Raw genomic sequence first — 14,793 nt, 5'->3', positions numbered from 1 at the left:
AGGAAATGTTGAGGGATAAAAGGTGATGGGACATGACTGTCCTGTTAGATTGGCAGCTTGCTCTGACCTGAGCTGAACCCGGCATGTAGAAGGGAAAAGCACTCTCGAAAGAGAGGTCCTGAGATTTCCTCATATATTGCAGTTAGAAGAAAACAGTTCAGGGTCCATGTGTATTACTGTCTCCCAATCTTTTCTATCTCTATGTGGGTGTGTTTGTGAGCACATGTGTACACATCCCCAGTCTGAAAATACGGGATAGAAAGGGGAGAGTGTGTGTTTCTCAAATTTACCATGGAGTAACTGTTTGCTTTTGGATTAATGTGTTGTTTTGGAAAAGAAGAGAGTGGCTAATAGGAGAAGCTGCAACATTGAACTTTGTTTCCCAGCAATGAGTGGGAAGAGAGCTTTGCTTTTTAGAACTCCAAGGATATCTGAAAGCCGAGGCAAAAGAGGACAAGGTTAGGATACTGAACATGACAGATAAAAGGGACTTTGGTACAAGGCTGACCTGGCTGGAAAATACTTATGTGGCAATTAATTGTGAAGGTGCTAAGGATAAAAAGAACCCACGGGGTCTATGAAGTAGAATAGTAAGAACAAGTAGAACATTAAAATATTTGTCACCAGAGTGAGCGTGGCTCAAGGTCACTCATGGTAACTGAAATAAAAAAGATACTCCTTTCCTTATTTTTGACTACCTTCCTTTCTCTACCCAACACTTAATCCTTGATAAAAATAAGCAATAGTCTAAACACAGAGTATGTAACTCTCATCTCAGGGGCCTGACTCTTCTGCTAACTTCAAAACCTATGCATACCCCTTGGAGATGACAAAGACCCTAGCAGAGAGGGTGACATTTGAGGAGAGTCAACCTGTGCAACTTGTAATGAACAAACATTTTTTACTAAATGAGTCCTCTAAAGTAGAAATGAGCACACTCATATTCAATATTTATTTAAAAAGGAAAAAGGTAGGCGAGGTTTGCTGGTTAATCTTTGGGTGGCTTACTTGTGGGTCTGTGATCAGTGTTGTCAGGCAGCTGCACTCCCATGCTTTGTAAGAGGTTGGAAGCAGGTCCCGCCAGTCCAGCTTGGGAACTATACGATTCCAAAATATTTGTAACCAGGTTCAGGTCTACATCCACTGGTGTCATAACAGATCCTCCTGCACCAGAATCTTCCTCATCTGAATTGTTACTGGTAGTCTGCGATAGAGATTCCTTATTTAGGGAGGGAAAAGAAAATCACAGGATAATATGCAGATAGGTTGATGGTAGTTACCATGCAAAGCCAACCAACAACGTAAAATGGAATTCCAAATTATCCTTGATAGAAAGCAAAAACAAAGTCTGATAAACTATGTAATTTAACACATACTAAAATTTGGTTCCAAAGATTATAACACACTTCTTTCTAGGAAAAGTTTCTACAAATTGAACAAATTTCTTCCCTGTCCCGAAATAGCCCAAAGGAGAAAACCAGGGTTAAAGAGGTACATTTATACCATGCCTAAGAGTTTTCAAAAAATAAACACAAAAATTAACATTAAAAAAAAAAAAAAAAAAAAAAAGAATCTAAAATTTGTTTCTAAGTAAAAGAAATTAGATTTTCTCCCTCACCTCCCCCAGTGAAAAAACTTAAAGTAAAAACCTGAAGCTTTTGGGGGTTGAACCACAAAGACTGAATTGCGACTTGAGCCTCTGATTTCACAGGTTGGGGGAATAACTTGAAAGATGCAACCTGATCCATGGACCAGCAGCATGTGTACTGCTTGGGAGCTTGTTAGAAATGTAAAATCTCAGGCCACACCCAAGACAAACTTAACCAGAATCTACATTTTAATATCTTTAGGTGGTTCATATTCATATTAAAATTTAAGAAACACCACTTTAGATAAATCTAATGTATGATTTCTATTAGGTTTTGGCAATACTGGAAGTGGCTATAATTTTAAATGTGGTTTAGATGATCAAAGCAAGGGAATAACATTAATTAAGAGCCAATATGGGTTTTACTGTTGTTTCACTTGGTTCTCATGTTAATTCTATGACATGAGGATTACTGATTAATGGATACAGTCACAGTGGACGGCAGAGATGGATTTCAAACCCTCATCCATGAGACTCCAGGGTCCCTTCTATTTCCCTACTTTGTCAAGTGTTAGACACTGTTGGTATAAAAACTAGTATTAAAACATGAATGGAAGATGAATTATAAATTTGGCTTTAAATTAGGGAAACTTACAAATCAAACACTATTAAGATTTGAAAAATATTTGGATGTTTAAGGTCATTTCTCCTTTTAAAAAAAATCAATTTAAGCTGTTAGTAGTAGTACCACATACTAATTTCAACACATCATATGACTTTATTTTAAATCCTGATAGATAACACAGAATAAATAATATAATTAAGCTTGTTTTAGGAAAATAAAATTAATAATTCTTCATCTTACCAGAGTTAGGAAAAATTAGTACTCTTCTTTATTTCAAATAAAAAAATTTATCACAAAAAAATGATCACAAATCAAAAAAACCCAAAACCCACTAAGATAAAATATGGTTTTAGCTATCCTTTGTGATAGACTCAGAAAGGGAAAGAAGTTAAACACACATATACCATTTGCTTCTGGGTGGCAAAACTTTTGCCAATGCTGGTATGTGCCAGTTCCCGGTCCATCTGAGCCATGTATGACTTGAGATCACCAAGTGTTCCTTTTATAGATGCTTCTTCCCCGGGCTCCTCTGTTTCAGAATCCAAGTCATCATCACTATCTAAACATTCAAAGTCTTCCTTATCTTCGTCATCAGAGTCCGACTCATGAGGTCTTGGCCCTACACCCCAACACAGAAAATGCCACTTGGTAAAAATGTTTTTGTGTGATTACACCTCTCAAAAGACGTGGAATATTATTTGCAGAAAAGAACCAATATACACAGGCAAAGTTCTTCACAAAAATCACTTCCAGAAAATGGTACTGCTGGCAGAAATTTGCAGAAAAGTACACAGGCTGAACTGAAAGATTCCGCTTTTTAAAAAAAGTGAATTCAATTAATTACCAATTTTCACTTAAAAAATTTAAAAACTACATTATGTATGAATACATTTTGATGTAAACATTCAAGCCATTCAGAATTACTGTCTTATCCTTCATTCTCTTCCCAAAGTTAGACATCTTTTAACAGTTTGGTGGGTATCCAGACCTTTATTTATGCAGCTCTGTGTGTGTGTGTGTGTGTATAGAGAGAGTTGTATTTTGCCCCACAAATATATACATTGAACTATGGTTTGCTTTTCCACTTATTTATACATCTTGGAGGTCCTCTGTCAAAACATACCAATGAACCTCATTATTTTATTTTATTTTTATATTACAGATGTCCCCTTTTTAACCCCACTGATCCCCTCCACCCCACATCCATCCCACTCCAAGGCCCTCCCCACACCAATGTCTGTGTCCATGGGCTATGCCCATAAACATACAAATTCCCTGATTAATCTCTCCCCACCCACATCCCCCTCCCCGCCTTCCCTGAGATCCCTCTGTTCATGCTTCTATGTCTCTGGATCCACTTTGTTCATCAGTTTATTTTGTTTTTATTATATTCCACATATAAGTGAACCTCATTCTTTATTAAGTATACATTTGACCCCTGAACAATGCAAATAACTTTTGACTCCCCAGAACCTTACCAATTGCCTACTGTTGACGAGAAGAAGCCTTACTGATAACATACACAGTTGATTAACACATATTCTGTATGTTAAATGTATTATATACTGTATTCTTACAATCAAGTAAGCTAGAGAAAAGAAAATGTTATTAAAATCATAAGGCAGAGAAAATTCATTTATAGCATTTACGTGTAAGTGGACCCACACAGTTCAATCCCATGTTATTTAAGGGTCAACTGTACTATGATTTATTTAACCATTTCCCTCTTGATAGACATTTAGGATAATCTAATTTTTTGCTACTACACTGCTGCAATCACCACTTTAGCACATATATCTTTTCACAGGGTAAATTCCTAGAAGTGAAATTGAAAGGTTATAAACATTCTAGAGTACCATGCTGCCCTGAGAAAAGACGATTTAGACTTCTACCCCCACAGTTTGAACAGTGCTCCTTTCTCCAACCCCTGAAAGACTGGTTATCATCATTCTTTTAAATTTTTGCCAATAAGATAGGCAAAAAAAGTAAGTTCTTATTTTTACTGTGTATTTACTTGCTTACTAGAAAAGTTAATTTTTCAAATATTTATTTGTATTTCTTCTTCAAGGCTATGCCTTTTTATATCCTGTAATTTTTTTATTGGGCTATTTGTCTTATTATTAGTGTGTAAGTGCATTAAGTATAAAAGAGAAAAAAATAATGTAATATGGGAGCCAAGGTAAACTCTATCTAAACACACAGCATTCACTCATTCAACAAATATTTAATGAGCGACTACTATGTTAAGCACTGAGCTAAGCATCCTCTGCAGAATCATAAAGATGGCAGGAATTCATGGTTGAAAGCAACTCAAGATTATGAAGATAAAGCATTGTTTTGTCTTCTGAGAGATCCAATGCTCCACTGTCCCACCCGTACTACTTACAGTTTCAAAATGAAACATCACACTGTAACTTACCTAAAATCTTATCAAAATAATTTAAAAAAGAATCCGCATCAAAAGTGATTGGAGCCTCAGAAGGTTCTCTGTAAGATTAAAGGAAAAAACAATTGATCAGAATGTAACTCTTTAAACTTTATCTAAAGTAGTGCCATTCTTAGGAACACTCCCAGAGATACAACCTCAAGAGAGGTGTAACAAGGAAAACTGTAGTTCAAATAAAAAAAATCCTTATACTTACTGGTCCTACAGGCAACAGAAATGGGAAAGACTGATAAAATCAAAGTAAAAATTGCACTTTGGTTATGCACATTTAACTCAAGTTCATTTAGGGATCTACCCACCCTTTGCTTCCCATAAGATATAGCTAACATTAGCAAAAAAAAGTTATTTATCTTTAAGAATCAAATCTTATTAAGAACAAACCTTCCCTTATCCCTGCTTTCTTAGAGAACATCGAACATCAATTTTAATCATCTCAGGAGCTCTGAGCACCAACACTAATAAAGATACATTTGCTGTGCAAGCAACAATTCATCTGCCTTTTTTCCATTACTTGCCAAATGTAACTTCCCATTTCTTCTATTATTTCTTCCTCTGATGAACCCTTTTAACCCACTCTTTTGAGTTTGAAGCTTCCAATATGCTTGCAGGAGGAAGATCAGAAGTCTGAGCTTGCTGAGAGCTAGATGTTAAGAGCCTGTCAGGTTCTGAGTAAAAGTCGAGAGTAAAGTGTGTGGTTGCCCTGAATGGCTCTGAGATGGCATTTAGATCTGTTGAGTGGACTCTCTAGCTTACTTCAAGGATGGCAAAGGATAAGATTACTAGAAATCTGACTCCAGATAAGTAAGTTATCATGGTACTAGGTACCAGAACAGGGAAACAAAGCAGTACAAGTCATTTACTTAAAAAAAAAAAGTGTGGACTTGGCAGTGATGGATGACTTCAAAATCTTGGTTATAACTATTTAGATACTTATACTTTAACACAAATCACCGAGGCAGCTCTGCTCCTTTGTGGGTGGAGACTTTGGACATGAAGGCTTTCATGCTCTCTGAGACTTGAGTTAAGTCGTAGTTCTCCTCCTCCTTGGAAATGGGCTCTGGTTCTTTTTTGCCAGCAGCTTCCTGCAGTAGCTGGTCTAACTGATCTGGTGAGAGATCCAACCACTGGTCATCTGAAAAAAGAGAAAGCATGATACTGCCATACTACATTCACGTGAAAGGTACTCTCGGGGAAGGGCCCTATGAGTCTTAGTAGAATGTTTTCATTTTTTCTAACCCATCTGCTCTATCCTGGCCCATCACTTACCATCTTCTGGGGGAAGATTAGCTTCTTCTTTCTTAAGCTCTTCGATATCAAATGGTAATGTCTGTAATAAGGTTAAAATTTCTTCACCTGGGCTCATAGCAAGAGAGCTATAAAAAAAAAAAAAGACAAATTTTTTTTTTTTTTTATAAGAGCACTCAGAATAATCACAAAAATATAGTATTTTAAAGATGAAAGGAATTATCCAGTCTAATTTGCTTTTAAAATATTTGTTTTAGGATACAGACCCCTTTTCCTCAAAATTTACCAGGAACTCTAAAATATAAAAAAGCTCAAAGAAAACCATCAACAAAGTGAAAAGGCAACCCATTAAATGGAAGAAAATATTTGCAAACCATATATCTGATAAGGGGTTAACATCCAAAATATATACAGAACTCATACGACTCAAAAGCAAAAAAGCTAAACAATACAATTTTTAAAAAGGGCAAAGGTGGAAAGAAATAAAACTGTCATTATTTGCAGATGACACGATTATAGAGAACTCTAAAGATTCCACCAAAAAACTACCAGAACTGATCAGTGAATTCAGTAAAGTAGCAGGATACAAAAAAAGTATCTAGAAATCAGTTGCATTTTTATACACCAATAATGAACTATCAGAAAGGGAAACTAAGAAAACAATCCTATTTACAATTGCATAAAGAAGAAAGAAAGAAGAAAGAAAAGAAAAGAAAAGAAAAGAAAAGAAAAGAAAAGAAAAGAAAAGGAAAGAAAGAAAGAAAGAAAGAAAGAAAGAAAGAAAGAAAGAAAGAAAGAAAGAAAGAAAGAAAGAAAGAAAGAAAATAAATAAATACCTAGGAATAACTTTAACCAGGAATGTAAAAGACCTGTATTGGGAAATTATAAGGACACAGAATAAAGAAACTAAAGAAGAGACAAATAAGTGGAAGCATATTCCATGTTCATGGATAGGAAGAATTAACATCGTTAAAATGTTCATATTACCCAAGCCAATCTACAGATTCAACACAATTCCTAGCAAGTTACCAATAATGTATTTCACAGAACTAGAACAAATACTCTAAACAGCATGGGTGAAAAAGGTGAAGGCATTAAGCAAAAAACAAAACAAAAAAACATACAACAAAACAACTCATAGACACAGACAACAGTATGGCGATTACCATATGGGAAGGGTGGTGGGGGAAGGCAGAAGAGGGTATAGGGAGATAAACAGTGATGGAAGGAGACTTGACTTGGTGCAGTGAACACACAATTCAATATACAGATGATGTATTATAGAGTTGTACACATGAAACCTATATAATTTTATTAACCAATGTCACTCCAATAAATTCAATTAATTTTTTTTTTTTAATGGGCAGAGGAACTGAACAGATGTTTTTCCAAAGAAGACATACAGATGGCCAACAGGTACATGAAAAGGTGTTCAACATCATTAAACATCAGAGAAATGGATATCAAAACCACGAGGAGATATTACCTCACACCTGTTAGAACAGCTATTATCAAAAAGAAAAGAAATAACAAGTGTTGGCAAGGATGTGGAGAAGATGGAACGTGTGTGTGCACAGCTGGTGGGAATGTAAATTGGTACAGTCACTACAAAACAGTATGAAGGTTCCTCAAAAATTAAAAACAGAGCTCCCATATGAACCAGCAATTCCATTTCTGGGAATTTATCCAAAGGAAATGAAAATAAAATACTGAAGATATATAGATATATCTGCACTCCCATGTTCATTGCTGCATTATTTTTTAAAATTTTTTAAATATATCTTTATTGATTGCAGAGAGAGGAAAGGAGAGGGAGAGAGAGAGATAGAAACATCAATGATAAGAGAGTCATTGATCAGCTGCCTCCTGCACGCCCCCGACTGGGGATCGAGCCCGCAACCCGGGCATGTGCCCTGACCTGGAATCAAACCCTGATCCCCTGGATCCTAGATCGATACTCAACTGCTGAGCCACGCCCAGCCGGACTCATTGCTGCATTATTCATAATAGCTAAGATATAGAAACAACCTAAATGTTCAACAGATGAATGAATAAAGATGTGGTATATTACACAGGAAATATTACTCAGCCACAAGAGGGAAGGAAATCCTGCCATTAGCGACAACAAGATGGAACTTCAGGGCATTATGTTAAATGGAATAAACCAGACAAAGACAAATACTACATGGTATCACTTATATGCAGAATCTAAAAAAAGTGTCCAACTCATTGAAACACAGAACAGAAAAGTGGATGCCTGGACTAGGAGGTGAGACAAACAGGGAGCAGTTGGTAAAAGGGTAAACTCTTTCAGCTAGAAGATAAATATAGTCTGAGGATCTAATGTAAAACATGACTACAGCCGATAGCACCGTATTATGTAATTGAAATCAGCTAAGATGGTATAACGTAAATTTTCTCACCAAATAAATGAGGTGATGGATGTATTAACTAGTTAGGAGAATCCTTTAATAATGTATACATATATTAAGTCACCACAATGCATGCTTTAAAGATCTTATAATTTTTAAAAAATGTTTTTAATTGTCCAGCCGGTGTGGCTCAGTGGTTGAGCATCGACCCATGAACCAGGACTGGGAATTGAATCGCGACCTACTGGTTCATGGGTCAACACTCAACCACTGAACCACACCGGCTGGGCAAAGATCTTATGTTTTTTTTGTCAATTATATTTCAATAAAACTGAAAAAAAACCTTGCTTTGATTGAAATGGAGGCGGGAGACCTGAAATGGAGGCTCAGTGACCTACTTATTCTACCTTCCCCTCTGACTCTGTAGCTAGCTCCATGGAAGATCATTATGAAGCTGCTGATCTGGCACAACTTTTTCAATTTGTATCTATATTATATATGAGGAAAAGAAAACCCAGAGGGAAGTATGAACAAAAAATAATCTAACATGTATTACATGCTAGACTAACATTTAAAATACATTTTCTTATTTAGTCCAGTAATTACTATCCTGCTTTAAAGATGAGAAAACCAGAGCCCAGTGAACTTCTACAACTTTTGCAAGGTCATTTAAGTGGACAGAGCAAAGGCTTGAAATCAAGTTTTCTGATACTATTTTGTGCTCCTCCTACTATAAACTGATGAGGAAATTGTACCGAGATTATTTACATGAGAGAGTTATTTTATGACGGTGATGTGACTTGTTATATAAATTGATGGAACCTTGTCTGAACTATTCAGAAAGGAGCAAATCAAGTTATATAATGAACTTGTGTTCATTTGATAAATATTTGCATGCCTTGCTAAATCATGTGGGTGATAAAAATATTGTCCCTACTCCATATTAAGTAAATATTACTAGGAGATAAAAATATATACAAATAATCGCAATGAATTATAAAATATAAAATCAAACAGGAATACCAAATGCTAGGGAGAACCAAAAGAGAAGGTAATTACATTCACTGAGATGAAGGCAGAGAAGCTAAAAAAAAAGTGAGAAAGAGAATGGAAGTAGTTGAGTAAGTCCTTCAAAATGAACATTTGTATAGAGGCAGAGACATGAAGAACATGTTCAGAGAGCAAGTGGCATTTAGTTTGGCTTAAGTGTGGAAGGTGAGGCTGAACAGGTGGATAGACTAGGATGAGAGCACAGTGAGCTTAAAATGGCTAAGAAGTTTGGGCTTAATGAAATAAGCAGTGGGTGATCAATGATGATTCCTTTGCTATCTTTAATTTTAGTTTAAGAGATTTGAACAATACAGACTAGTACAAAAGATAGTATAACAAATGTCCATATTTGTACCATCCAGAATTATAATATTGTTATACTTACTTCTAGTCTAATTACATGGCTACATTTATGCATTTAACATAAAAAACAAACTAATAACATGTATATGTACTTTATTTTTTTTAAATATGTTTTTATTAATTTTTGGAGAGACAGGAAGGGAGAGGGAGAGAGAGACAGAAACATCAATGATGAGAGAGAATCACTGATCTGCTGCCTTCTGCACGTTCCCCAGGAGGGATTGAGCCTACCACCCAGATATGTGCCCTCACTGGGAATTGAACCTCTATCTCCGGGTTCATAGGTTGATGCTCAACCGCTGAGCCATGCCGGCTGGGCTATATGTATGTTTTAAAAAACATTATAGCCATGGCCAGTTTTGCTCAGTGGTTAGAACATCAGTCCCTGGACCAAAGGGTCCCGGATTCGATTCCAGCCAAGGGCAAGTAGCTTGGTTGCTGGTTTGATCCCTGGCCTCGGGGCGCATGTGGCAGGCAACCAATTGATGTGTCTCTCTCACATTGAAGTTCCCCTCCCTCCCTCCCCTCCTGCCCCCCTTCCATTCCCTCTGAAAAACAATGGAAATAAGTATCATTCTGGGACAGAGAGAGAGAGAGAGAGAGAGAGAGTGTGTGTGTTTCTGGGACAGTGTGTGTGTGTGTGTATGTGTTTCTATGTTGTATTTGCTGTTTGTTCTCTTTACCAGGATTATTTCCACGAATACTTATATACTCATTCCTTCACTTCATACAGGTCTCTTCTCATTGGAAGGGCTCCTTAACCAACCTAGCTAAAGTAGCAGCCTACCTCTCTCTCCCATACACAGCCTTTTCTTCAAAGCACTTATCACCATCTAATATCATATAGTGGTTTATTGTCTTTCTCCTACACTAGTATGCAAGTTCTATAACGGCAGGCAGACTTTGGATTTACTTGGATCCCCAATGTCTGGAATACGGCCTGGCATATAGGAGACACCCAAATTTATTTGTTGAATAAATGAATATAGATGTGTTTTTCAACTGGGGATAATTTTGTCCCCCAGGGGACATTTGACAATGTGTGATGACACTTTTGGTTGTCACGACTGCGAGTGGAGGGAATCCTAATGGCATTTACTGAGTAGAGGCCAGGGATGCTGCCAAACATCCTACAACGCACAGAGTCACCCACAATGAATTATCTGGTCCAAAATGTAAATAGTGCTGAGATTGTGAAATCCTGGGTTAGATTTATGTATATTTAGCTAATTTCTAAAAAACTAATGGCAGTTAGTCCATCGCATAAAAACACTGTAATTCACGTATCTACCACTGATAGACACTTAGACTGTGTGTAGCTTTTCATTATCACAACCTCAAATACTTTTTAGGAGAGGAGAGTGACATGACTAAAGGTTTATTTCAAACAGATTCTCCTGGCTCTAATAGTTGAATAGGAAGAGAAGAGTGACTAGAAGTTGAAAACAAGTAGGTACTATCACAGCTCAAGAAATGAGTAATTAGAGTAGCTGGGCAGTAAGAAAGGATGCAAGACACAGATAATAAACAAGACCTAGGGACTCAGATCCAAGGACAGCCCAGAGGTCTGGGTGATAGGAGGATGGGGGCTACTATTAAAAGACAGTGGGACATAGTCTATGATATTAATTCAGCTATTTAAAAAATTGGAAATTCAAGAATAGGTCTGGAGGGAGATGTGAATTTGGTTTTAAACTGTTTAGAAATTATCCTGGTTTAGGGAATAAAGGTCTCTCCTGTCTAATTAAATATTTTAGACATTTAAGCTACTTGCAATTTTTTGCCAATAGTAAAAATATGCCTGCTTCGTCTTGTGTTTTAGACCCCCTTAAAATAGTTAAACACAGCCCAGAAATCCCATAGGAATTAAGCACGTGGCTCGATACCAGACTGCCTGAGTGTGAATCCTGGATCTGTCACGTATTAGCTCTGTGACCTTTGGCAAATTATCTAACCTCTCTTGGCCTCAGCTTCTCAGCTATAAATACAGAACAATAACAATTATATTTATTTCATAGGGTTGTAAGGGGGAATTAAACTACACTTTGTAAGTACTCAATACATGTTAGCTATTATGCGATGATGCTGATAACAGCAACCAGTGCCAGGGATAGTCTGCACAACACCTCCTCTCCCCCAACCCAAACCCCTTCAGTAATCATGATCCTTGCCAATAACTGTTTATTTTTTCTTTTTCTTTTAGTTGTTATCTTTTTTTTTAAATCCTCACCAGAGGATATTTTTTCCATTGCTTTTCAGAGAGTGGGAGAGTGGAAGGAGAGAGAGAGAGAGAGAGAGAGAGAGAAATATCAACATGAGAGAGATACATTGATTGGTTGCCTCCTGCACATGCAGCGACCCGGGGCTAGGGGATCAAGCCTGTAACCGAGGAATTAAACCCGGGGCCCTTCAGTCTGCAGGCCAACACTCTAAACACTAAGCCAAACCTGCTAGGGCGTCATTAACCATTTAAACACGTAAACTCCAACTTCTGCAACTATCCCTAAGAGTAAGTAACCCCTTGACTTCTGGTAGTTACCCCTCTGCCCATGATTGAGTAGTGATACACTCACCTTTCTGGCCGGTTTACTGACAGTTGGAAGTAGTTCTTTGCCATTTCTAGTCTTTCCTGGTACTGCGCAGAACCTTCTATCAGTCCCTAAAAAAATAATAATGGCCCATCAGAACATTATTTACATGGCGTCATTAAAATGATCTGCTTACCAGCAACTTTCAGGGAGGCTGTGCATGATACATGGTTTCACGAGGTCTGAGTCCTAGTGCCTGTCTTGTCATTAACATACTTTGTTTGGGCTCTGCTTTCTTCAAATAAGGGGACTAGGTTAGATGCAGTGGTTCCTAATCCTTTTCACCATTAAGGGCCTCTTTCCAATCTGGAAGGTTTTCTACCATTTTCTATTATTTAATTAATTATTAAGAAATAATTGATTGCCTGGCCAGCATAGCTCAGCAGTTAAGCATCGACCTATGACCCAGGAGATCACCATTCAATTCTCGGTGAGGGCACATGCCCGGGTTGCGGGCTTGATCCCACCGGGGGCGTTCAGAAGGCAGTTGATCAGTGACTCTCATCATTGATGTTTCTCTCTCTCTCTCCCCCCCTCTCCCTTCCTCTCTCTGAAATCAATAAAGATATATTTTAAAAAATGCATTGCAAGTCCTACCTTAAAGTAATCATTCTTTTTCAGACTGTCAAGGAAGCCAGTCCAGAGCGGTGAGGTAGTCACAGGGGATTTCTTGGAATCAGAAAAATGTGGGCTACATTTGGAGCACAGGATCTCAAATCCATGAGCCTACAGTAAACAGATTATATTTGCATTATTAGGTTATTTTCCATTTAGCCACGCTCAAGAATTAGGTGACTGGACACACAGACACGTGGATGTTTGTAACACTTTTTGAATTTTATGAAAAATCTGACTTTATTCAAATCTCTCAATCTTGGTAGATTACTAAAAATTATAAAGGGAAAGCAAATAGTACAAAATAAGGATTCTTGTTCTCTTCAAAGAGATTCCTTTTCTTGCTGATTATTAAACTAGAATTTAAACTTATTTCTTGTTTTCTTAAAAAAGGCTTGCAGGCTTCTTGTCTAACAGAAATTAGAAATGAATTAGCATGGTCTCAGACATAGTAAAGTGAGAAAGTCACTTCATTTTGAGTCCTTTCATTAAAAAATATTATAAATGCACACAGCAAAATAATTCAAACAGGGAACTTCCCCAATCACTGCAGAGGAAACTAATGTTATCAGTTTCTTGCACGTCACTTCAGAAGCAATCTATGCACTCCAGCCAACAGTGTGTGTCTGGGTATGCATGTCCTCCTACTGCACCCCTTTTGTCACTCAATGGGGACATATACACCGCTCTAGACCTTGCATTTTCACTTAGTCATCATATGCTTTGGAGATCCTTTTGTATGAGCACACATCAATTTATCCACCTCACTTCACAGGCAGACTATAATGTATCTATTTCCCTACCAACAGACATTTAGGTAGTTCTCAATCTTTTGCTACTGTAAACAGTGCTGTCATGAGTATCCTCAGATGTCTTTGTGCACATGTAAAACATATGGGGGATAAATTTCTAGAAGTGAAGATGCTGAGCAGAAGGGTTTGTGCATTTTCAGTGTTGATGGATACTAACATACTGTTCTAAGACACTGAATCAATTTATATTCCCATCAATAATGTTTGATAGTACTATTTCTTTATATATTTTCACCAATCCAGTATATATCATCAAACTTTTTGATACCTGCCAATCAAATGGTGAAAATACTATTCTGTAGCTTTAAATTGCATTTATTTATTATATGAGCAAGGGTCAACATATTTCATATGTTTAGATTAAAAACTGTGTATTTCCTTTCCTCTGGACTATCTTTTTATGTTTTTGAACATTTTTTATTAACTGATTGGTATTTTTTTTCATATTAACTTACAGGAACTCTATATATTAGAGGAATCAGCTTTGTCATTTAAATTGAAAATACAGTATTTTCTCCATGTTTACTTTCTTTTGACTTTATTTATGGGGGTTTTCTTTCCCACACAGAAATGTTTAATCTTCACATGATCAAACATAGCAATCTTTTCTAGCTTCTGGTTTCAAAGAAATCAGAAAGGGCTTTCCTACTCAGATTATCAACATTTCAAATTTTATGGTTTCAATTTTTTCACTTAAATATTTGTTCCAACTGTAATTTACTTTGGTATAGGTGTGAGTGAATCAACTTTAACATTCAGATGGCTCCAGAGTTGTCCTATCATCATTTACCAAATAATCCACTTTTCCTTATTTGAAATGCCACATTTTACTATATTTTCGCATAAATAGGGTACATTTCTAGACTTTTTATGAGGTGCCATTGTTCTCTTAAGAGCCCTTATATATGTAGGAAGAAAATAAAATTGTCTGGTTCAACTTTACCAACTTCATGCCCAACTCATGGGCTCGGTAGTGGGGGTGAGATGGAGGAGGCAGTGTGTATCCACTCCGCCGGTCGGGCATAAACCGTTGTTGCATCAACTGGGCATACAGGCATTTAGTGAAGGTGACCTGGACATTGGAACACA

At 36.9% G+C, this 14,793-nt stretch overlaps 1 protein-coding gene across 6 annotated transcripts in view; it reads right to left on the bottom strand.

Annotated features, from left to right (window-relative positions):
* The window catches only part of ECD (ecdysoneless cell cycle regulator), a 28,111-nt gene that overhangs the window by 4,055 nt on the left and 9,263 nt on the right, over positions 1–14,793 (bottom strand). For 4 of the 6 annotated variants that reach the window (XM_016224021.2, XM_016224020.2, XM_087824345.1 and 1 more), the window contains exons 7-14: positions 14,648–14,776; positions 12,875–13,003; positions 12,263–12,348; positions 5,926–6,032; positions 5,611–5,791; positions 4,633–4,700; positions 2,618–2,832; positions 1,009–1,219 (exon numbers count right to left, since the gene is read on the bottom strand). In XM_016224021.2, the coding sequence (XP_016079507.1) occupies positions 1,009–1,219; positions 2,618–2,832; positions 4,633–4,700; positions 5,611–5,791; positions 5,926–6,032; positions 12,263–12,348; positions 12,875–13,003; positions 14,648–14,776 (1,126 nt within the window). Of the gene's footprint in view, positions 1–929; positions 1,220–2,617; positions 2,833–4,632; positions 4,701–5,610; positions 5,792–5,925; positions 6,033–12,262; positions 12,349–12,874; positions 13,004–14,647; positions 14,777–14,793 lie in introns of those variants that run through there. The other 2 variants (XM_016224022.2, XM_016224023.2) reach the window with 2 other exon arrangements.

The sequence above is a fragment of the Miniopterus natalensis genome, chromosome 14 (assembly GCF_054644295.1).
Source record: "Miniopterus natalensis isolate mMinNat1 chromosome 14, mMinNat1.hap1, whole genome shotgun sequence".
NCBI classification, from domain to species: domain Eukaryota; kingdom Metazoa; phylum Chordata; class Mammalia; order Chiroptera; family Miniopteridae; genus Miniopterus; species Miniopterus natalensis.
Note: the sequence above shows the minus strand (reverse complement) of the source record. Positions and strands in the feature narration are given on the sequence as shown.